This window comes from Protopterus annectens, chromosome 1.part0 (genome assembly GCF_019279795.1).
Source record: "Protopterus annectens isolate FY-2018-M chromosome 1.part0, PAN1.0, whole genome shotgun sequence".
In the NCBI taxonomy this organism is placed as follows: domain Eukaryota; kingdom Metazoa; phylum Chordata; order Ceratodontiformes; family Protopteridae; genus Protopterus; species Protopterus annectens.
Window position 1 is genome coordinate 1,535,805,143 of NC_056725.1, and position 22,737 is coordinate 1,535,827,879.

Here is a 22,737-nt window from a genome sequence, read left to right on the forward strand (position 1 = left end):
TACATGTTGGACCTTCCCCCGAGTTGACCGTCTCCCTCAGCAATTGGGAAACAAATGGGCTGATTGGTTGGGAGGTGCTGAAAATTAGGAAGCAGTGTGTGCAAAAAGAAGGAAAAAAGAAAAAATACAGTTCTAAAACAACAAAAGCACACAAAAGCAGTACTATAAACAGTAAAAAGGAATCACAGAAACAGAATAAATATAAAAATGTGTATTGAATTGCCTTTCTATGAAGAACTGCTAAATCAGTGTATGCCATACGCCAGCATATTTTATAAATGTGAGTAGGTGTGTATGGACAACTACATCTATCTGATTATATTTAAATAGAGGGAAGCAGATGAGATGATTGAAAGTTTGTTTGTTTTTTTACACAAGGGTAGTCAGTCATGTTTTGTTGATGTTCATTGTGCATACAGCTGCAGTCATCACACTTGGGTTATCCTGCCATCAGGCGGGTCCTCGGTCGGCCGAATTCCAAAGTCTAGGTACGGCGTCAGTTGTCGTCGCTTCTTCCCTGACGTCAGTGCGGCAGGGGTATAAAAGAGGCAGCCAACACATTTTCTTCAGTCTTTCTTGCCGCGCGGTGCCAGAAGCAGTTCGCAAGTGCCGGTCGGCCAGCTCCTGAGATTTACGAACAGTATTTCAGCCGAAGTCTTCTTTAAAGCTAAGTACCCCGTTGGGGAAACTTTTCTTGCCTCAGACCGATGTCAGACAAAGTTAATAATTGCATTTCTTGTTGGAAGCAAATACCGCATAAGGATTTTCACTCTTACTGTATACCTTGCTTAGGGCCAGACCACGACGTCTCGGCCTGCCGTTTTTGTGCTAAGTTTAACAAGCGCACTATTAAGCGCTGGGCGGAGTTTGCCCTTCATTATTTTGGCAAAAAAGTTAATTATATCATGTCATCGGATGCTCCGACGCCAGTTTTAGGCAAAAGACGCAAGGATAAGGATAGGTATCCGAGGCCTGCACCGAGTACTGAGATCAAGCTTAGGCCGACTACCGGTTCTCCGGTTCTCAGCGAGACACCTACGCAGCCCCTGACTACCGATGAAACTATTTTACAGGCGACTTCAGTACCCGAGGCCGCAGGATCCTCGGTCTCCATTCCCACTGCAGATACCGACGCCACTCTTGGCGGGGAAACCGAAATTTTAGCGAGGCCTGCCATTTCTGTAGGCGTTTTCAGGCCTACCACCTCCTCTTTTAAATCATTCACTAAGTCTAAAGCTGCAATGAAAATTAAAAAAACAAGGGCCTCAGACCCCCTCTCAAGGCCCCATGCCTAAAAAACAGATGCTTAAAATGGCTGAGGATTTGATTACTCTCATCAGGGGTTCTCAACCCCCCTCAGACAAAAGACCCAGGTTGGAGGAAAACTACCCTTCCTCAGACCAGGCTTTTATTACTTCAGACCATTCTGAGGACCAGGATTACACCTATTCCCCATTTGAAGACTCGGATGCTGAGGAGTCTATTCCCTCGGGCTCCCCCCCTGAGGACTTCTCTTTTGGGGAAACCATGCATACACTGAGAGAGCACTTCCACTGGGAAGGCCAAGATTACTCAGATTCCAAGAAAAGGCTCAGGGAATTTCTACTACTTCCCCAGCATAGGCCCCTGGCTATTCCTCCTGTCTTAGATATTTTGGATGATGTGTACGCAGAAGCCAGTCTTAATCCAGACTCATTACCTCCAGCCCCTGTTAAACCAGACAGATATTACCAGGTTCCTGATTCTCACCAGTTCCTTTATAAAAGCCATACTGCTGACCCAGAAACAATTTCACAGGGTCCTAAGGGAATTAAGGCCTCTACTGCTAAAAACCCTTTGCCTTCAGAGAGAGATTCTAGAGCATTAGAAAGGTGGGGGAAAAAGGTGTATACATCAGCCACTTTAACCATGAGGGCATTAAACTGTCAATTTAATATGTTAAAATACCAACAGTTCTTGCTATCTCAGCTGAAAGGCAAAATGACACAGACAGAACAACCAGACTTGAAAGAGTTGCAGGATTTGTTGCATGGAGCAGAACAAGTGGGGAAACATACCTTGCAGTGTGGTTTTGATGCTTTAGAGGCCTCATGCAGAGCCGCTATCACAGGGTCTGTCATACGTAGGCATGCTTGGCTCAAAGAGCAAACCTTACCAGATCATGTCAAAGCAAAGTTATTAGATGCACCACTACAAACAGATGTATTGTTCGGTGTTAAAGCTGAGGAGGTACTAAAGAAAATGGAGGAAAAAGCGAAATCTATGCAAACAGTTAAAGATTTCTTGCAGGTGCAGCCTCCACGCTTCAGCAGAAACTGGCCTTCAAAAAATTGGTCCTTTCCAGCCACGGACAGACCCCAAAGGGGCAGATACAGACGCCCAAGGGGTAGAGGACAACCTCAAGGATCTTACAGAGCTAGACAGTGGCAAACACCAACCTCCGGAGGTGGAGAAGACAGACCACAGTCTTTTAGGAAACAGATGCAATGACTTTCCCCTATGCCTGCCAAACAAAGATATAATGGCAGCACCTTTGGGCAGAAAACTGGCCTTATTTTAAAAAAACTGGCACACTGTTACACAGGACAAATGGATTCTGGATATTATAGACAGAGGCTACAGGTTCCACTTTCACACCCTTCCAAAAATGAGAGGCATGCCAAACCTGCCACAAAATCAATGGGCAGAGGCACAAAGGCAAATTTCTGCTCTCATGGATATGAAAGCAATTCAAGAGGTACCTACAAAAGAACAAGGTCAAGGTTTTTATTCAAGACTATTTCTGGTACCAAGGAAGGACAAAGATTGGAGACCCATCTTAGACCTATCTATTCTAAACACATACCTAGAGGTACCAAAATTCAAGATGCTCACATTACAGCAGCTTCTTCCCATGCTGGGCAAGGAGTCTTGGCTGGTAACGTTGGACCTCAAGGAGGCATACCTGCATGTCCCTATCAGACAAGATTGCAGAAGATACCTCAGATTTCTTGCAAGTTCAACCCATTACCAATTCTCTGCATTGCCCTTTGGCTTATCTACTGCACCCAGAGTGTTTATGAAATGCCTGGCATCAGTAATTGCCTTCTGCAGACAATGAGGAATCCAAATCTACCCATACCTGGATGACTGCCTGATCCAAGCAGACAGAAAGGAACTTCTATTGCAACATCTGGCGTTTGTAATAAATCTGTTAAACTGCCAGGGGTACACAGTGAACAAAAAGAAATCAAAACTAACACCTTCTCAACAGATAATTTTCCTGGGTGCCAGCTTAAATACAACAACCGAGATGGCCTACCTCACGCCAGACAAACAAGGGCAACTGTCTCAATACTACAACAAAATGGCAACTTTAACCAGGCTAACTGCAAGGAAAATCCTGCAGGCTCTGGGGTTCATGGCATCTTGCATCCTACTAATACCATTTGCAAAGCTGCATTTGAGGAAACTACAATGGTACCTAAAAAACTTATGGTCTCAGCACAGCCACAGCTTGGAAACAATTATACCACTCATTCCATGCCTTCAAAAGGAATTTTTGTGGTGGGCTCAAGCATGCCAAAGAAACACAGGTCTTCCTTTCTGTTTACCACAAGCAACTCAAATCATCACAACAGATGCCTCAGACTACGCCTGGGGAGCACACATGGCAGGTCAGTGTATTCAGGGAAAATGGTCCCAAAAAGAGATGCACCTACACATCAACCAAAAGGAGATGCTAGCCGTGCAAAATGCTCTTATGACCTTCAAAGACCTACTGCATCCAGGCCAGCTATTAATAAGGACAGACAACACCACAGTTGTGGTACATAAACAAACAGGGGGGAAAGCATTCATACCCCCTGTGCAGGCAAGCCATGACCCTGTGGAACACAGCACTGGAATTACAAATTCAACTACAGGCACAATTCCTGCCAAGAAAGGAAAACACACTGGCAGACAACTTAAGCAGAAAAATGACAGACCCACACGAATGGAAGTTGCATCCTCAAGTCTTCTCAAAGATAACTCAGACATGGGAACAGCCAAACATAGATCTATTTGCTACCCACAGAAATTACCAGTTGGAAAAATTCTGCTCAAGGACCTATCATCCACAGGCCTGGAAAGTGGACACACTCTCTTTCAACTGGACAGCATTGACAGTCTATGCCTTCCCGCCTCTACCTCTACTTGCCAAAGTCCTACTAAAAACCAGAGCAGAGAGGCCGCAAATGATTCTCATTGCTCCAGACTTTCCACGACAGCACTGGTATCCTCTCCTAAAGAGCCTGTCACACTCACCACCATGGATCCTTCCTCAAGTTCCTCTTCTGTTGTCCCAGCACAACTACAAGACCCTTCACAGCCAGCTCAGAACGCTAAATCTAGCTGCATGGAGAATACCTTAGTTTACCAACAAACTCTCCTCTCCAAGGAGGTACAGGATGTCATCTTGGAGGCCAGGAGACCCTCCACTAGAAAAACCTACTCCGCCAAATGGAAACGATTTTGTTCCTGGAATCAAGCAAAGGGTCAGAATCCTTGGGTAATAAATATACCTCAGATTTTACAGTACCTAACTGAGATGTTAAACAGTGGCCTCTCCTTCTCTTCCATCAAGATTCACGCTTCAGCCATTTCAGCACAATACAATACGGATCCTCCTTTATTCTCACATCCTCTATTAAGGCAGTTCCTCAGAGGGGCAAAAAATATAAAACCCCCACGGAAACCACCAACTCCAGCTTAGGACCTCAACTTCGTATTGGAGAAGCTGACACTGCCTCCTTTTGAGCCGGCTTCTTCAGCAGAGCTACAATACTTGTCATGGAAAACAGCCTTCCTTCTGGCTATTACCTCAGCACGCAGGGTTTCGAAGCTACAGGCCCTCATGGCTGTGCAACCATTCATCATCTTCCATCAGGACAGGGTTTCCTTACGAACCAACCCTACCTTCATGCCAAAGGTAGTATCCAGTGTGGCTTTGAATCAGTCTATTCATTTACCTACCTTTTATCCAAACCCACAGAACAAAGGAGAGAGGCTACTACATTCCTTGGACATTCACAGGCAACTTCGTTATTACTTGGACAGAACAGTCATTCAGAAAATCTGAGCAGCTCTTTGTGTCCTATGCTACAGGTGCTCAAGGAAAGGCTATTTCCAAACAGACTATTTCAAAATGGATAGCCCACTGCATATGCTTTTGTTATTCATTTCATGGAAAATCAGTGCCTGTACACATCAGATCCCACTCCACCAGGGCTACAGCTACCTCAGCAGCTTTCCTCAGGGGGGTCCCTACCAAGGACATTTTGGAAGCAGCTACTTGGAGTTCAGTGCACACTTTCTCAAAGCACTACCACCTTCCACTATACTCAAAATCTAGAGCGGGCTTTGCCACAGCAGTCCTGCAGGGCATTCTAGCCCCTCCTAATTCCTCTTAGTACCAGCCACCCTTCCTTAGCTTTGGGATTCTATCCAAGTGTGATGACTGCAGCTGTATGCACAATGAACATAGTACAGTTTTGTACCTACCATAAATGTAGATGTTCGAGTGCGCATACAGCTGCAGTCCAGGTTACCCTTCCTCCATCCCCTCTTAGGACAGGGCTTATGACAAACACCTTTAACATACAACCTATTTGGGGTATTCCTTTATGGTGTATTTGCTTGCAACTACTGTTTTGATTTATCTACTTATGTATGTTTGCATGACATCATATTTTGCCTTCCTTTCTGGGGGCACTTGACATCTGGGGCAAGAAAAACTGAAGAAAATGGCGTCGGCTGCCTCTTTTATACCCCTGCCGCACTGATGTCAGGGAAGAAGCGACGACAACCGATGCCGGACCTAGACTTTGGAATTCGGCCGACCGAGGACCCGCTTGACGGCAGGATAACCCAAGTGTGATGACTGCAGCTGTATGCGCACTCAAACATCTACATTTATGGAAGGTACAAAGCTGTACTTTTCCTGTTTCATCGAAATGTGCATGATTTAAGAATGAGATCTCTAAACATTGCGGAAAGGCAGTTTCTCCTTATCTTCTTTGCTCTGTTGCGCAGTCTTGGAGTCAGTATATTTAAAAATGTTGGGGTGTAAAGGTTCTGGGAGAGCTTGCTACTCTGCAAAAATGCTGTTTCTTATAGTTTAGGGTTTGACTGGTTTCTTTCATTGAATATAGTTTCCCTATAATATATTTTTCATGGCACTGATGTGTAACTAGGTATGGTGATATCTACAGCTGTAGTTACACAGATATACGTATAGATGTAGAAGTAATTATAGATATAGACACACATATTGGTTTAAGTCTGCAGCCTCAGATTGCTGACATAAGAATTACATTTTAATACCAATAATAATTACTAAAACTCAATTATTGATGTAAAAAAGTTACAAAAACTGTATTTCCTGATGCCCTCTCGTTCACTGACTATTTCATATATTGAACCAGTGTTAGGTGACATTCAGAAGAGGTTAAAAGATTTACCCAGTGAATGTAGAGAACATTCAAATGCCAGACATACAAAACATATTCTATAAAGTAAGAACAAACTATGAGGTTCCTGATTTGTTCATATTCACACCGCAAATGTGATAATCATAGAAGATGAATTTATTTCTTATTTTGATGATATTTTTATATTTAGGATAATATTTTTAGAACTCGGGTAAAGGCTTTGTTTCCTTTGTAAAGGTAAAAGTCATAATCTGATGTTGTCATTTTCAATCATTCCTCAATGAATTGGTTTGGATCCAACTCTGCCACATTACTGTAGATTCTAGGATCTGACTCTCGAGCTCCTCCCTTTACCTATAATGCCCCTGAGCATTGAATTACCCTATATTTCATTTGCTGCTCTATGGTTTAGTCGGGATTGTGATCTCTTCAGCTCGTTTTTGGGTTAGTGAGTTTAAAAAGCTTTATATTTTTCTCTTTAAATTTTCTGTCTTTTTATATTACATACTAGTATCTCCCTTACCTTATATCAGTGTAGTTTACTTACCAAAGTTAATTTTTTTCTTGGTAATTTTCATTAGCATTGTTGGCAACCTTCCTTTCCTTTACTTCGCTTTGAGGTATTTATTTATACCATTGCTGGTATACATCCTTTTTTGTTTCTTAGTTAAGGATGATGTGCAGAGCTGCAGTAACTACAGAGGGATAAAATTGATCAGTCACAGCTTGAAGTTATGGAAAAGAGTAGTGGAAGCTGGGTTAAGAAGGGAGGTGATGATTAGTGATCAGCAGTATGGTTTCATGCCAGGAAAGAGCACTACAGATGCAATGTTTGCTCTGAGAGTATTGTTGGAGAAATACAGAGAAGGTCAGAAGGAGTTGCATTGTGTTTTTGTGGACTTAGAGAAAGCATATGACAGGGTGCCTAGAGAGGAGTTGAGGTATTGTATGAGGAAGTCGGGAGTGGCACAGAAGTATGTAAGAGTGTTATAGGATATGTACGAGGGTAGTGTGACATTGGTGAGGGCTGCAGTGGGAGTGACAGATACGTTTAAGGTGGTGGTGGGATTACATCAAGGATCAGCTCTGAGCCCTTTCTTATTTGCAGTGGTGATGGATAGGTTGACAGATGAGATCAGACAGGAGGCCCCGTGGACTATGATGTTTGCAGATGACATTGTGATACGTAGTGAGAGTAGGGACCAGGTTGACGAGACCCTGGAGAGGTGGAGATATCCTTTAGAGAGGAGAGGAATGAAGGTCAGCAGGGCTAAAACAGAATATATGTGTGTAAATGAGAGGGAGGGTAATGGAATGGTGAGGATGCAGGGAGTAGAGTTGGTAAAGTTGGATGAGTTTATGTACTTGGGATCAACAGTTCTGAGTAATGGTGAGTGTGGAAGAGAGGTGAAGAAGAGAGTACTGGCATGGTGGAATGGGTGGAGAAGAGTGTCAGGAGTGATTTGTGACAGACGGGTACCAGTAAGAGTGAAAGGGAAGGTCTATAAGAGGGTAGTGAGACCAGCTATGTTATACGGATTGGAGACGGTGGCACTGACAAAAAGGCAGGAGTCAGAGCTGGATGTGGCAGAGTTAAAGATGTTAGGATTTGCACTGGGTGTGACTAGGATGGACAGGATTAGGAATCAGTATATTAGAGGGTCAGCTCAGGTTGGACAGTCTGGAGACAAAGCATGAGAGGTAAGATTGCATTGGTTTGGACGTGCTGAGGAGGGATGCTGGGTATATTGGGAAAAGGATGCTAAGGATGGAACTGCCAAGTAAGAGGAAAAGAGGAAGGCCTAAGATAAGGTTTATGGATGTGGTGAGAGAGGACATGCAGGCGGTTGGTGTGAAAATGCATGATGCAGAGGACAGGAAGAAATGGAAACAGATGATCCGCTGTGGCGACCCCTAACGGGAACAGCCGAAAAAAGAAGAAGAAGTTAAAATGTAAAAAAAAAAAAAAAAAATTTTCATTTTCCTTTTGTTTAATTGTCTGGCTTTCTGCCACATGTGTTTTTCTCCTACAGTATGGTTGAAAAGCTGACTGGCTTTAAAAAGTGCCCTTCCTGTGGGCATAAGATACCCAACTCGGATGCTCACAGGAAGTGCATCTATTGTTCAGGTGATACACACCTGGACATTTCTTGCAGTATTTGTGCTGGATTCAACAGTAGGGCTATTAGTGATGGAAGGAACAAACTAGTTCTCAAGGGTCTTATTCCTGCTTTAGCTCATTCTTCTGGTACATCAACATCAGGGGCTCAAACCTCTCCCATAAGTATAAGGCACCCAGAGAGTACAGAAAATGCTCCTCAACAAGGTCTCCTAAGTCTACTTTGGCTTCGGAACTGCCTATTAAAATTTCTAAAATCTTGGATCCTAAGCAATTGAATACTACACTTATGGCTTCAAAATCTCCTTGGCTGATAAGCCAATGATTATCCCTGGAGCCAGTGTCCCCGAGACTGAGACCTCCTTTTCTTCAGGGGACTCCTAAGAAATCTTCTAGACCTCCTTCTACTTCCACTTCTGTCAGGTCCTCCTGAAGTCTTTCAGAAGCAGAGGTGGATAGGATGATGAGAAAATTTCTCAGAACACAGATTCAGGTGGGGGATTTGCTGGCTCCATCTCCCATTGGATTCTTGACCCTCAGACCATCTTCTCATACAGTCATCACTCCTTCTCCAATCCAGCTTCTGTTTCAGATCTCTCAGGTCCAAGATCTCCAAGAGATGAACCTCTTTCTTTGACTCTGACTCCTTCCCTGATCCATTCAGCTCTGACTTTCATGGAGCAGGATGTGTCTCGGAGCAGGGGTATCGGCTTCAGATCCAAGGGAATGACTTTGACTCCAAAGCTTTCAGAGTCGTCACTTCTCCTCAGTGCCTCGGTGCTGAACAGCTTGTTTCTGACTCCTCCCTCAGAGTGGAGGGTTGGGGCAGGGGCAGGCCTCGGTGCTGAACAGCTTGTTTCTGACTCCTCCCTCGGAGTGGAGGGTTGGGGCAGGGCCTGGATTGTCTGAACCAAGAGTTTTGGCTCCAATTGGATTATTCTTGGCATCTCCTGTTCCCTGTGCCTTTGAGGGGGTGGAGAGGGTCTTCTTTCATCCAAGAGCACAGTTTCTACTCTTACATCTTTGGATCCAGTTCCTGTTCCCCCTCCAGGTCCTGTGTTTGAGTCTACTCATCCTATCCCCCAGAGACACACAGCCCATATGAGCTTTCAGGCAGTTCCAGTTAGGGAACTCCTCACCTCTTTGGATATCTCTCCAGAGCATCCCCGAAAGAGGATGCACAAAAGGACGTACTTGGATTCCCCACAGGAATCCCTCACAGAAGACACTGATTTCAATGAAGGGGTATGGTCCCATATATCAGTACCTAAAGATGTCTCCTTTTGGAGAAATGTTACAAATCCTATGCCAGAAAGGTGGTTGGTCATCCCAATCCCCTTCTCAGGAGGAACTGGTGATCCTTGAAGCCTTCAGGTCTGGCCCATCTACATCCTGGGTTACACCTCCCCAGTAGATGAGCTTATAGATCTTGTCTCCTGCCAGGCAGGGAAGGAACTGGATGCTGTAGAACTGATCTCTAGATGTCTGGATAAAATTTTGAGGGCCCCTACAGACAGATAACAGTGGACAAAAGGGATCCCTGTGGATGCCATAGTTGTTGTGGCAGCCAACAAAAAGGAGCTAGTTGAGCAGAGCTCTACTGTTCATTCCCATAACAGAGAGTCTAGGGCATTGGACAGGTATGGGAAGCTAGTTTATGTCTCAGTGACCTTTGCTTTATGAACACTAAACTACCTGGCAGTCTTCACTAAGTTACAGAGAGATTTAGTGCAGGAACTCTCCAACTCTACCCCTGGGTCCATATCGACAGAGGAACAAAAATCCTACAGTCAATATCGAATGCATCCATGAGGATCACATCTCACATGCAGTTGAAGGTTCCTCACAGGACACTGGTTCAGGCATGGCCATTATGAGACATGTCTGGATGAGGCTGTGTGATTCATCAATGCTCCTTTTGATGGATCTTCTTTGTTTGGGCCAACCGTTAAAGACACACTTTCCCACAGTGAGCAAGATGGAAAGACCTTATCTGCCATGGGAATCCATTTTTCTACCCTGCAGAGACCTTTTTCTAGGAATCAGCATGGGGGTAAAAAGATGTGTTTATGAAAATCTCAAGGGCCTTTTCAAGAATCATCCAGAGATTTTTTTCCCAGAGGCAGAGGGGGAAATAATTATAATGGAAGATGCCACTCATGTGGTAGAGGGGGTCCAAAGAACCAAATGTCTCGAGATTCCTTCTCAGACAGGCCCTTTCAGCACTCCTGAAGGGTTGCCTGATTGTCTGCTTCTGGTGGCAGTTGGAGGTACTTATACCTGCATTTAAATGCCTGGACAGCTACCACAGAAGACTCATGGGTACAAAGGATTACATCCAGAGGATATTTCATTCCCCTTTTACAGCCTCCCCAATGAAAAGAAAATGTCTCCGCGATGTTCCATTAAATCATTGGGAGTCAGCAGCTCTAGAGCTCCAAGAGCTCCTAGACAAAAGAGTCATCCAAGAGGTCCCTACAGACCTAAGAGGATCCAGAATGTATTCAAGGTTCTTTTTACTGCCAAAGAAAACATTTTGTAAAGAGTACCAAGTTCCAGATAGTCACGGTTCAGTCCATTCTGCCTTTCTTACAGAAAGACAACTAGATGTGCTCCATAGATCATCAGGATGCATAATATCACATCAAAATGAACAGCCACTCTCAAAAATTCTTACGCTTCTGGCTGGGAGCCAGTCATTACCAGTTCAGAGCCACAGCCACCAGGGTGTTCACCAAATGCATGGCAGTGGTAGCAGCTGATCTAAGACTGCACAGAATCAGAGTGTTTCCTTATTTAAGACAACTGGCTTACTACTGCTACAACCAGGTGTGGCCTAGAAAAAGCCAGGGATTACTTGCTTCAGTTATCCCATTCCCTGGGAATCACAATCAATCTGATAAAGTCCCACCTACAACCAGTTCAGGTCTTGGAGTTTATAGGGGCTTGCCTAGATACAGTCAATCGTCTCGCTCTCTTGCCACAAAACAGAGTTCTTGCCTTAAGATTACATATCAGACAGGTTTTTTCTCATCTATCCCCTCCAGCAAACCTAATTCTCAAAGCCCTAGGATCGATGGCTGCTATGATCACCTTGACATCTACAGCTCGGCTTCAAATGAAAATCCTCCAATGGACTTCAGCAGTACAATGGTCCCTTCATCGACAGCCTTTACAACACCCTATAAAACCATCTTGGGTTTGCAAGGAATTCCTACTGTGGTGGATACAGTCCAATGATGTTTGTCTAGGCAGTCACTTTATCCTTCCTCTTCCAATTGCCATGTTGACCACGGACGCCTCCCAACTGGAGTGGTGGGGCACTTCTTGGGAAGGGCTGTTCAAGGCATGTGATCCCCAGAAGAGATCAATTTGCATAAAAATGACTTAGAGATGAAAGCGGCCCTTTTAGTGTTGCAGGTGCTTCAAAACGCTCTTCCTCTGGGGATTATTGCTATCCAAACAGGCAATATGTTGGTGGCTTGGTATATCAACAAACAAGGGGGAACCAGATCCTATCCCCTTTGCCGAGAAGCAATGAGAGTTTGGCAGTGGGTGAGCTCTTCCAACCACTTTCTTGTGGCAATGCATATACCAAGGAAATCCAGTGTTTACCAGACAAGCTAAGCAGGACTGTTCTGATGCCTCATGAGTGGTCTCTCAATCAAATAGTGGCAAACATGATTTACCACAAATGGGGTCAGCCTTGCTGCAATCTTTGTGCCTCTCCTCTCAACAACAAATGCAGCAGATCTTTTACCCTAATTTCCCCTCAATGGCATTCACAGAGAGATGCTCTAGTCCACATTTGCCCCCCTGGTCTCCTACATGCTTATCCTCCCCTACCTCTAATTCCCAAACTTCTTCAAAAACCACTCTGGTTGAAAAGCAAAGCAATTTCCCCTCAATGGCAATCACAGAGAGATGCTCTAGTCCACATTTGGCCCCCCGGTCACCTACATGCTTATCCTCCCCTACCTCTAATTCCCAAACTTCTTCAAAAACCACTCTGGTTGAAAAGCAAAGCAATCTTCATTGGCCCATTCTTGCCTCAACAAGTGTGGTTCCCCTTTCTATGGTCTCACCTAATATGTCCTCCTTGGACACTGGACCCCAGCCCAGACCTCTTTTCACATCTATCATGAATGACTCATCCGGACATTGCAGGCCTCAGATTAACTGCGTAGTTTCTCCAATTTCAGTGATGGCTAAACATTCCAGGCTTTCCTCTCCTCTTTGCAAAATTTTGTTCTCATCCCAGAAGTCCTCTACAAAAAAGATTTATAAGAGCAAATGGAAGAGGTTTTCTTTTTGGGCTCAGCAGAGTGACTTGGACCCTTTCATTGCTCCCCTTCCAGCTGTTTTAGATTTTCTTGCTTCTGTTTTTCAAAATGGTGTGAGCTTCTCCACTATCAAAGTTCAGCTGACAGCCATCCCTAATTACCACATCGGAGACAATGCTTCCTCTTTAGCCTCATCACAGTTGTGCAAAGCATTTCTTAAAGGAACCTTTTTACTTAGACCTCCAATTAAGGATCCCACTTCTCCTTGGGATCTTACTGTTGTATTATAGAGTTTAGTACAATCACCTTTTGAGCCCTCGGCTAAAGCAGATCTAAAATTTCTTTCTTGGAAAACAAATTTTCTTGTAGCTATAACTTCTACGAGATGAGTTTCTGAACTCCAAGCACTCTCTGCAAAACCACCTTATTTGATTTTCCATAAAGATAAGGTCACCTTGTGTACTACCATGTCCTTTTTACCTAAAGTAGCCTCTGAACCAAACACTAATCAAGTCAGCAGCTTACCTGTATTCTTTCCTAAATTCGACAATAAAGGAGAATACATGCTACATCTTTTAGATGTGCATAGACAGCTTTGTTTTCATCTCCATAGGACTAAGAAATTTAGAAAATCTGACCAATTGTTTGTTTCCTTTGCCAGTAACAAACTAGTATCACCTGTTTCAAATTCTTAACTAGCCAAATGGAATACAGATTGCATTTCTTACATTTACTCTTCTAGAGGTTTAACCCTACCAAGACAGCCAAGGGCATATGCAACTACGGCAATGGCTACATCAGCTGCTTTTTGGGACAGAGCTTTCATTGAAGATATTTGTGCAGCTGCCACATGATCTAATTCTCATACTTTTGTTACTCATTACAAGTTGGATATCATCTCCAGAAACAGAGCTGCATTTGGTTCTGCAGTTCTCCTGAGCATCATTCCATGAGGCCACCCATGGTTTTCGTAGTTGGGGACTCTGTCCCATTCATTGAGGAATGAATGACAACATCAGATATGACTATGCATCTGTGTTATTCATTTTCATTCTTCCTCAACTCCCCCCACTGTCCCCCTAGCCATGTATTTGGGAGTGACCTGAAGAAGGTTTTGTTAGGAACCACAGTTCCTGTTTGAGTCCATTTTCTGTTAATGTTCTATCATCTTTCTCATTTCTATAGTAATTTCATTAGTTGTATTTTGAAAGTTACATATTAGGAGCAAACTTGATCTGAAGTAGCTCAGTGGTTAGGGGCATTATGGGTAAAAACAGGAGCTCAAGAGTAAGATCTTATAATCTAGAATAATGTGGCTGAAAGAGATCCAAGGATCGGATCCAAACTCATTCACTGAGGAAGAATGGAAATGGACAAAACAGATGCATAGTTATGGTGAGTACATAAATCACATTATTTTTTTTTTTCGCGATGGATAAGCCATTAATTTTCAAGAAATGCTTAATAAATTTCTGGGCCACAGAGAGTCAGAACCTTCTTATCAAGCAATGTACATAAGGCAGGAAACAGTCTGGGACAGGATGCCAATTCCTTGCAAACTCACATATGCACACAGAGATTTTGATAATTCCACCATCACCAGTTCAACTAACCCAATGTTTTCAGGTTGTGGGAGGAAAGCAAAAGCAGATAATCTATATTTTCATCCTCACTTATGTTTGCAAGTTTTGCGTTGTCAAAGAAAAAAATGATATCATGAATACTAGCAGCAGAACGGAGGTTCCTTTGCAGATCTGTTCAGCTTACTTTCATTGACAGAGTGAGGAGCTCACCAATTTGGGAAGATCTTAGAGCCACTGCTGCTCTGAGTTAAGAGGACCCATGTGAGATGGCTTGAGCACATAACGAGGATGTCCTTCATGATATATACATAATGGGATATGGTCTCTTTATGACTAATAGTAATACATGCTTGGAAGCTTTGTTACAGTTGGTTGCCTGGGCTGGGCTGATTAAATGAAGCTAAAACTGCATCTCATGAGTGTGTCTTCCTAAATGCATGTTCAGCAGCTACAGTTTTGTTAGATTGTGTTCATAGGCAATTACTAGTCATATAGTTCAGGAGACTTTATCTAAACTTCCATAACAGCACTATGTGTCAAAAATATGTGAGAAGATTCCCAGGAAACACAATAAAAATATAATAACTTCACTGCCATAAAGTCCAGCAATCTCCTTCCAGAGAGCAAAGTAAGACTGGAGGATCCTGTAAACCAACAGGTGAGACATCCAGATGCTTTGCTGGTATGGGAAACCAATGCTCACTTGCCTTAAATAGCCCATATCAATGAAGAACATGTCCTGAGAAGAAATGAGAAGCATCTCTTCCAAATCATCATTTCCATATTCTAGGACTCTGTGCTTCCTGATGTGCAGAAATGGGTGAAAACAAAGCTTATATTCTACCTGAAGTACCTCACCACGTAGCACCTACAAAGCAAGCACAGAAAATGACTGTGAAGCAGACTCTGAAACCCCCAAGAGGATCCATCCTAGATCTCTCATAAGGAAGATGGAGATGAGGTCCGAATGGAGAAATGAAAAGTCAACATTAAATTTGCACAGCTGCTATTGAAAAATTGACTTTAATTTACTTACTTTGTTACCACTCTACCTTGGATGTCTGAAACTGTGCACTTCATAGCTATCCAAAACATTTCTGCTATGACTCATCAGGTTATATCTGGACAAGTTTACAACTGTAAGAAAACATCTGAGTGTAACCAAATCCAGATGAAAACAAAAAATGAAAAAAAGTTTTGAAGGGGAAAGCCCAAACTTATATACACCAACTCCAGTCTTGTGCAAACATGATGAAAGAAATCTTCCAAAAGAAAGGAATCACTGCTGGTGCCCAATTTGAAACTGCACTTCAGTGATTTCCTATTGAAAACAGTCTGGAGAGTTCAATTTTAACATGTCAAACGTGACAAGATGGCTCCTTGTCTAGTTTAAGCTTCAAGGGCTGTACAGAAGCCACTCAAAATACAGCCAGCATTTGATATAATGTGTCTGTGTCACAAAAGGAGATACTGTCAGCCCAGCTGTCCAGAATTTTGTAAATAATTATATGTAATTTGTGAATATCAACATGATTCATGTAAGAGACTTGTGTTACAAATGTATTAGCACTGTATATCAGGTGTATATCAAACTGCTGGTACAGAAGAGTGTGTGTTGAAAAGGTTTTTGCAACGTGCTTAAAATGTCATCACAACATGCCCTACTGGAATAGAACAGAAATGTACCTGCACTATTGTAACTGTTTAGATGTATATATGTTAACAGTGGAAACTGGAATACAGAAGGTTAACTTCAGAAAAATAGCTGAAATTAAATTACTTTATGGCCAGGCCATAAAAATATGCTATCTTTCAGTTTCAGTGCAGGAAGAGACACACTGTCTAAAACTAGGGAGTTTTCTGTATTGCCTGGAAGTGTTTTATTGTTTTATGACTTCCCCCATTTGCCAAAGATATCTATTTTCACAGGTGGATGCTAAGTACTGCTAGCTTTCAGCAGTGGGGGTTTTACCTGGGATAGAGTCAGATGACAAGAAATGAGGCCATTCTGCAAACTATCCCAGCAGTAATATTTGAGATATTAATTTAAGAACTCTCTGAGAGAGACAGGACATTCTGTATTCTCTCTTGGACCCAACACGATCCATTCACCACACATCTGCCTTACTATGAGTAAGTAAGTCTAGGGAACAGTATAATTCTCTTAGATACGGTCAGGAATATAGCAACACTCAGTTTAGATGTTTTTCTTTATTTACTTGAGACTGTCCTGTAATGTTGTTTTAAATATTTCCTGTGATTTTGAACTCTGATGTCACTGTGATAATATACTGAGTATTTTCTAGTTCTTTTAATATTTATTATTAAATATATTTAAACCTTTCATTGTGGCTGATCTGTCCAGAGATATTTAAGTTCTGAGACAGTGTGTGGGCCTTTCCTAATAGCCTCGCTCTTGGTCAAACTGCCATTTGTATTAACAGTAACATTACACATTAAGATTGGACACCACTTGTTAAGGGCCTTAAAGTAGCTGATAAGGGGTTCTGGTGGCAGTGATAACTAGCTTATGGTCTGGACAGAAGGGGGCATAGCTAGTAAATCTGTGCCAGTGTTTCCCCAGTGTGTGTATGTGTAAAGCAATCCTCAAAGAGTGTGTGTGTCAGGGACACAAAACACTGGTTAGACAGAGATGGTGCTGAAGGTCTTGGCTTGGTCACTCAGCTGAGATCTCAACTTTATATTGGTGCCAGTGTGGAGTCTTACTGACTGTAGCCTCTGTGTGTTCTTAAGGGAAACTGCACTTGATGCAGAGAGCTGCATCTTGAAACACTGTGTGTGTACTTTGTCAATGTAATATTACTATCAGTACAAATGGTAGTTTGACCAAGAGCAAGGCTATTAGGAGTGGCCTACACAGTGTCACCAAATAAATATGCCAGTACTCTCAGAACTTAAATATCGTGACAGACCAGCCACATTGAAGGTTTAAATATATTTAATAAATAATAATAATAAATAATAAAAGAACAAGAAAATACTCAGTACATAATTACAGTGACATCAGAGTTCAAAATCACAGGAAATATTTAAAACAACATTGCAGGACAGTCTCAAATAAATAAAGAAAAGTATCTAAGCTAGGTTTTGCTATATTCCTGACTATATCTAAGATAGTTACTATAGCCTAGTACACTTACTTAATTAGAGCAGCAAGGCAAATGTGTGTTGAATGGATCTTGTACCTGATGCTGTCAGGTCAAAGACAGAAAACAAAATGCTCTCTCTCTCAGAGAGTTCTTAAATGAATATCTCAGATATTACTGCTGCGATGGCTTACAGAATGACATACTTTCTTGTCATCTGACTCTAGCCCAGGTAAAGCCCCACTGATGAAAGCTAGCAATATTTAACATCTATCTATGAAAATACATAGATATGGGCTTTTCCTCAGATCTGTACAGCTGTTGGAAGTCATAAAACAATAAAACACTTCCAAAAAGTTCCATAGTTCTAGACATTGTGTCTGTTACTGCACTGAAACTAAAAGGTAACATATTTTATTGCCTTGGCATAAAGTAATTTAATTTCAGCTATTTTTCTGAAGTTAACCTTCTGTATTGCAGTTTCCACTGTTAAAATATATACATCTAAACAGTTACAATAATGTATGTACATTTCTGTTCTTTTCCAGCAGGATACACTGTGGTTACATTTTTAAGCTCAGTACTTTACAAACCCTTTTCAACACACACTTCTGTACCAGCAGTTTGGTATAGACATAACCTACAGTTCTAATACATTCTAACACAAGCATCTTACAAAAATCATTTCGATATTCACCAATGACATATAATTATTTACAAAATTCCAGATAGCTGTGATGGCAGTATCTCCCTTTATCACATTTCTATATAAACCATGTTGATATTCACAAATGACATATAGTTATTTACAAAATTCCAGAGAGCTGGGCTGACAGCATCCCCCTTTGTCACAAAGTGTACATCCCCCATTGGTGCCAGTGCTGAGGATTAAGGCTCCTTGATTACAGGTCCAGTGGAGGGTCGTCACAGCCTGTATGTCTATGGTAGTGTTGTGTATCATGTGCTGGCCTAGAAAAATGTCAGGAGGATAAAGACCTTTCTAACTACTAGGCAAAAAAGAAAAGAAACAAATAAAGGCAGAAAGAAATTATTAAAACTGACACATATGCAATTAAAACATATTTTTAATTCCTGGAAGTTTTCTGAGTTCCTTGGACTCTTTGCCATTTCTCTTGAATCTTTGCATTACATTCCAGGCTTCAGCAAATATCTTTATATGATTTTTCAGGCTTCTGTAAATATTGTGGCTGAGCTAAAGTTAAAAGCTGGCTCGTGCTCTCTATGCTTAAAAAGTGAATAAGTGAATATTCCTGATATGTATCTAAAATTCTTACCTTGCATAGTCTGAGCCTCTGAGGCTGTTATATTTTCTTTAGATGAATATTCAGGCAACTCCAGTGATGGGCAGGACTGTGTTACAGTAGTTTGGTATAATGAAACCTCATCTGGAATTCTGCTATAGTGATCTAAGTTCTGTAAACCAATGACAAAACAGTTACTTAGTGATAATTCGTTTATCTATGGTTGCATACTAGCAGCAGAGTCAACACAGGCAGGAAGCATTAAAAGGATATGATACTCCCAGAGCAGCTACAGAATGAGAGTTTGTTTCATCAAGAAATTAATATATATCTATATCTATCATCTATAGATAGATATAGGTATATATTTAAAGACCTGATTGATACTGCAGGATACAGACTTCCCATAACCCTTCTATCATTCCTTGTACCTCCTTACTTAATGAAACCTACCCCAGGGTTGCAAAAGTTCAAAATAGGTTATCAAATTTCAAAGAAATGTTCTGTCACTTAATCAACAGCTCACTTTAAGTTTACAGTTACCACTATTAAACAGTCTCAGATTTAAGTTATCAGCACCTTTCATAATGCATCTGAATGCAGGAACCCTTAAACAAGCTCAGCTTTTTTTAATACCTGCTCAAATGCAATTAAATAAAGCTTTTATTGAGTGCTGCTTATTTGAGTGAACACCATTTGATTAGTTTTTTTTTTTTTTGCATCTTCTCCAGGGTGCCGTGACCATAAGGTTGCTTATAGTAAAAAGAAGGGGGTGCAGGAAGTACAACGCCCTGCTTGGGATGTATGTGAGGGCTTTCAACCCACCTGCCAAAAAGTGTCATTTTTAAAAAGTTTTTTGATTGAACAGTTAGCTGAACATTTTGGTTACTCAGAGCTGTTGTTACTCCACAGGCAAATAATAAAAAAAATTTCTATACATGCACCCAAATACAAGTCTTATTTGTAGTACTAAAGGGCACAACATAGAAGAGGTGACTGTGTCTGAATGTAATTAGACCAAATTATGTATTTTGAAGTACATCACTGGGAAAACAGTTCTGAGTTTGATACACTTGGATAGCTACTGCTCTTTCTACCCACACAGTTTGTTTGCTATTAGGTTTCTGATGATGACTGTGAGGTGATTAACCATGCATGTTTTATTTCTCTGTAGTCACTTCGGCTTAGGAAAATACAGACTGAAAGACTGTGGTAAATTATAAGGTAACAGAGAGAGAGTTGGGAAGACAGCGAGAGATATGGTAAGAACAGTACAATCATGGTGACTTAAAAAATTATCGTTATAATAGGCAAAACTGGGAAAATTGAACAGAAGTAAACTAGATAAAGGTGTATATTTACAACAGTGCATTTTTCAGACCTAGAAGCTACATCTTACAGGAAAGAGGAAATTATTTAGGCATATAACATTAAAATGAACGACAAAGGATAAAAGAATATTTAAACAATTAATTAAGACTTCATATAAAGATGTTTTGTCTCTTTAAAATTTCATATCCTGTCCTGAGGCTACGAGGCTTCAATGTAGGTGATACCAGGTAAAGGGGTCTGGAGACAAAGCCTCCTGTATGGTGGAAAAAGCTTTAGCTTTAGCTATTATTATTTTTTTTTTTTTATTTTGGCATTTTCCTGCAATGTGATATCACTGAATTGTGTCTTGATTTAATTCACCAAATGTGGATAAACGAGGTTTTCTAAATTCTAGAAAATATGCTGCAGAACAACAAACTATTAAGGATGGCATTTACAATTCATATACAAATGGTGTGGCAGTTAGTGCAGAGGATTTTGATGCTATTAGCTATTAATAAGCTAAGCTATCTCATGTAGTCCAGGACTTGACACCCTCAGCCTCCAATTGCATACTTTGTGACTCTATGCAATTCACATAGCCAGACAGGGTTCTAGGGAAACTGAGCTAGGCTCCTTAGTGGTCTTCTGGACCATAAACTTTAATATGACCTTGATAGCGCAAGCTAATCCAGCCATATTTATCTTTTAGACAAAGCAATACAGGAATCTCTTTTCAGTGTTTTGTCAGATGAAAGAATACAATATATCACTGTTACTCAGATTTTATCAGCAATAAATTCCCATATGTTCTAATACATTTTCCTTCGTCATCCAGGTATTCATCCCACTTTGATCTGTAACTCCCTGCTTACTTTGTACATGCATCACTTCCCAGCTTCCTCAGTTTATTCCACCTTTCCACTCCACTGTTATCTAGTATCTCCTGCAACTACCACGAGTCACCCTTGTAGCTGTGTGCTAATTCAGTAAGATTTTTTTCTCTGCGCATTGGTTGTAATCGTATACTTCATTTATAACAATGTTAATCATTCCTCTGTCAGTAATTTGCATATACAAATTAGCCTTTTTTAGAAGTTTTTTTCTGCTGTCAATTGATAATGTGACCATTCTTATCATTTACATAGCACAGGACCTGCACAGGTTCTTTGTATAGGATATGTCTCTAGTTACAGAAATTCTGGCTAAGAAAAGAGACACAGAAAAAAAGGAAAACTATTTTTTTATTTACTATTGCAGCAACTCTTCCAAAGGAAGATATGCTATCATTTGTAAATATTGCTAACAAAAATTTGTATAAAAAGTAATTATGCATGGCTTTGCATGGCTGATGTTATCCAAATCATAGCTTTTTGAGTGTATAACAAATGAAGAATTTGTGAAATTCAAAGATACATCTAAGGAAAGGAAGATGGGGCATGAAGAAATCTATTGCTTGCAAGGTAGAACACCTTTCTGGACTCTGTGTACCATAAAAAGTAAATTCATAAATATGAATACATAGGGCCTATATTACATCGTCGAAGGGACTCTTCATCGAAAGCCCTTTCATTGACACATAATCGAAATGCCAAAACCCCAAACTGCCACATAAGCAAATTTTTTCCAAGGGGAAAAAAAATTATTGGCCGTCATCAGGGATTTGCCCTTTCCTCCACTGTAGTGCAATCTTGGAGTTGGTATATTTAGTTAGGGGGTGTAGGAGGCACAGCCCCCCACTTCGTAGTATCTGCAAATCTCAGAGCCTAAGGCAAGTCCTTGCAAAGATCTACAATGAAGTTTTGGTGGTTGATGTATTGGATAGTGGAGATTCTGCTCACTTGGCCCTCATGCAGAGACTAGAACTGGGAATCACTTTAACCAAGCTTCACTGTTGGACTCTGTCACAGTATTCCAAATGTGTGTTCATAGATGCACACATCATGCTTTTAACAAATGCTGATGACCTCTTTGAGAAAGAAGAGTTGTCTGCTGCACCTGATCCTGGGTGCCTGACTGCTTCAACAGTGGTGTGTTTGTTTTCAGGCCTTCCATCCAGACTTATAACAACCTGCTACAACTTGCTTCTGAAAAAGGAAGCTTTGATGGCGCGACTAAGGATTACTGAACAGCTTCTTCAGTGGCTGGGCAACTCGAGACATCAGCAAGCATCTACCTTTTGTTTATAACCTCAGTACCATTTCAATTTACTCATTTTTTTTTGGTGTTGGCCAAGTGAATTTTTCCCCTGGGAAAAAAATCGCTTATGTGGCCATTCGGGGTTTTGGTATTTCGATTATTATGTGTCGATGAAAGGGCGTTTGATGAACAGCCCTTCACCGATGTAATATAGACCCGAATGCATGCATATGGATCTAAATCTAGTGACTTTAGGATGAACTACATAAGGTCAGTATGAAAATGGTCAGCAAAAAATGTCTAAACCAAAAAGGCTGACAGAAACAAAACACGTCAAAAAACAATGTTTTTACAATGGGGCAAGTCCTCCTGTACTCCGCCACAACCCCTGCTAATTAAATATCCTAACTCTGCAGTTGCACTACAGTGGACAAAGGGCATGTACTAATGTCACTAGATCCATAGTGTGTGTGTGTATATA

The 22,737-nt window shown here is 41.4% G+C and overlaps 1 protein-coding gene across 7 annotated transcripts in view; it reads right to left on the reverse strand.

Moving 5' to 3' along the window:
- FAM227A (family with sequence similarity 227 member A) overlaps positions 1-22,737 on the reverse strand; it is a 1,098,330-nt gene that overhangs the window by 239,824 nt on the left and 835,769 nt on the right. For all 7 annotated transcript variants that reach the window (XM_044067984.1, XM_044067970.1, XM_044067965.1 and 4 more), the window contains one exon: positions 18,840-18,978. In XM_044067984.1, coding sequence (XP_043923919.1) covers positions 18,840-18,978 — 139 coding nt within the window. The remainder of the gene's footprint in view (positions 1-18,839; positions 18,979-22,737) is intronic.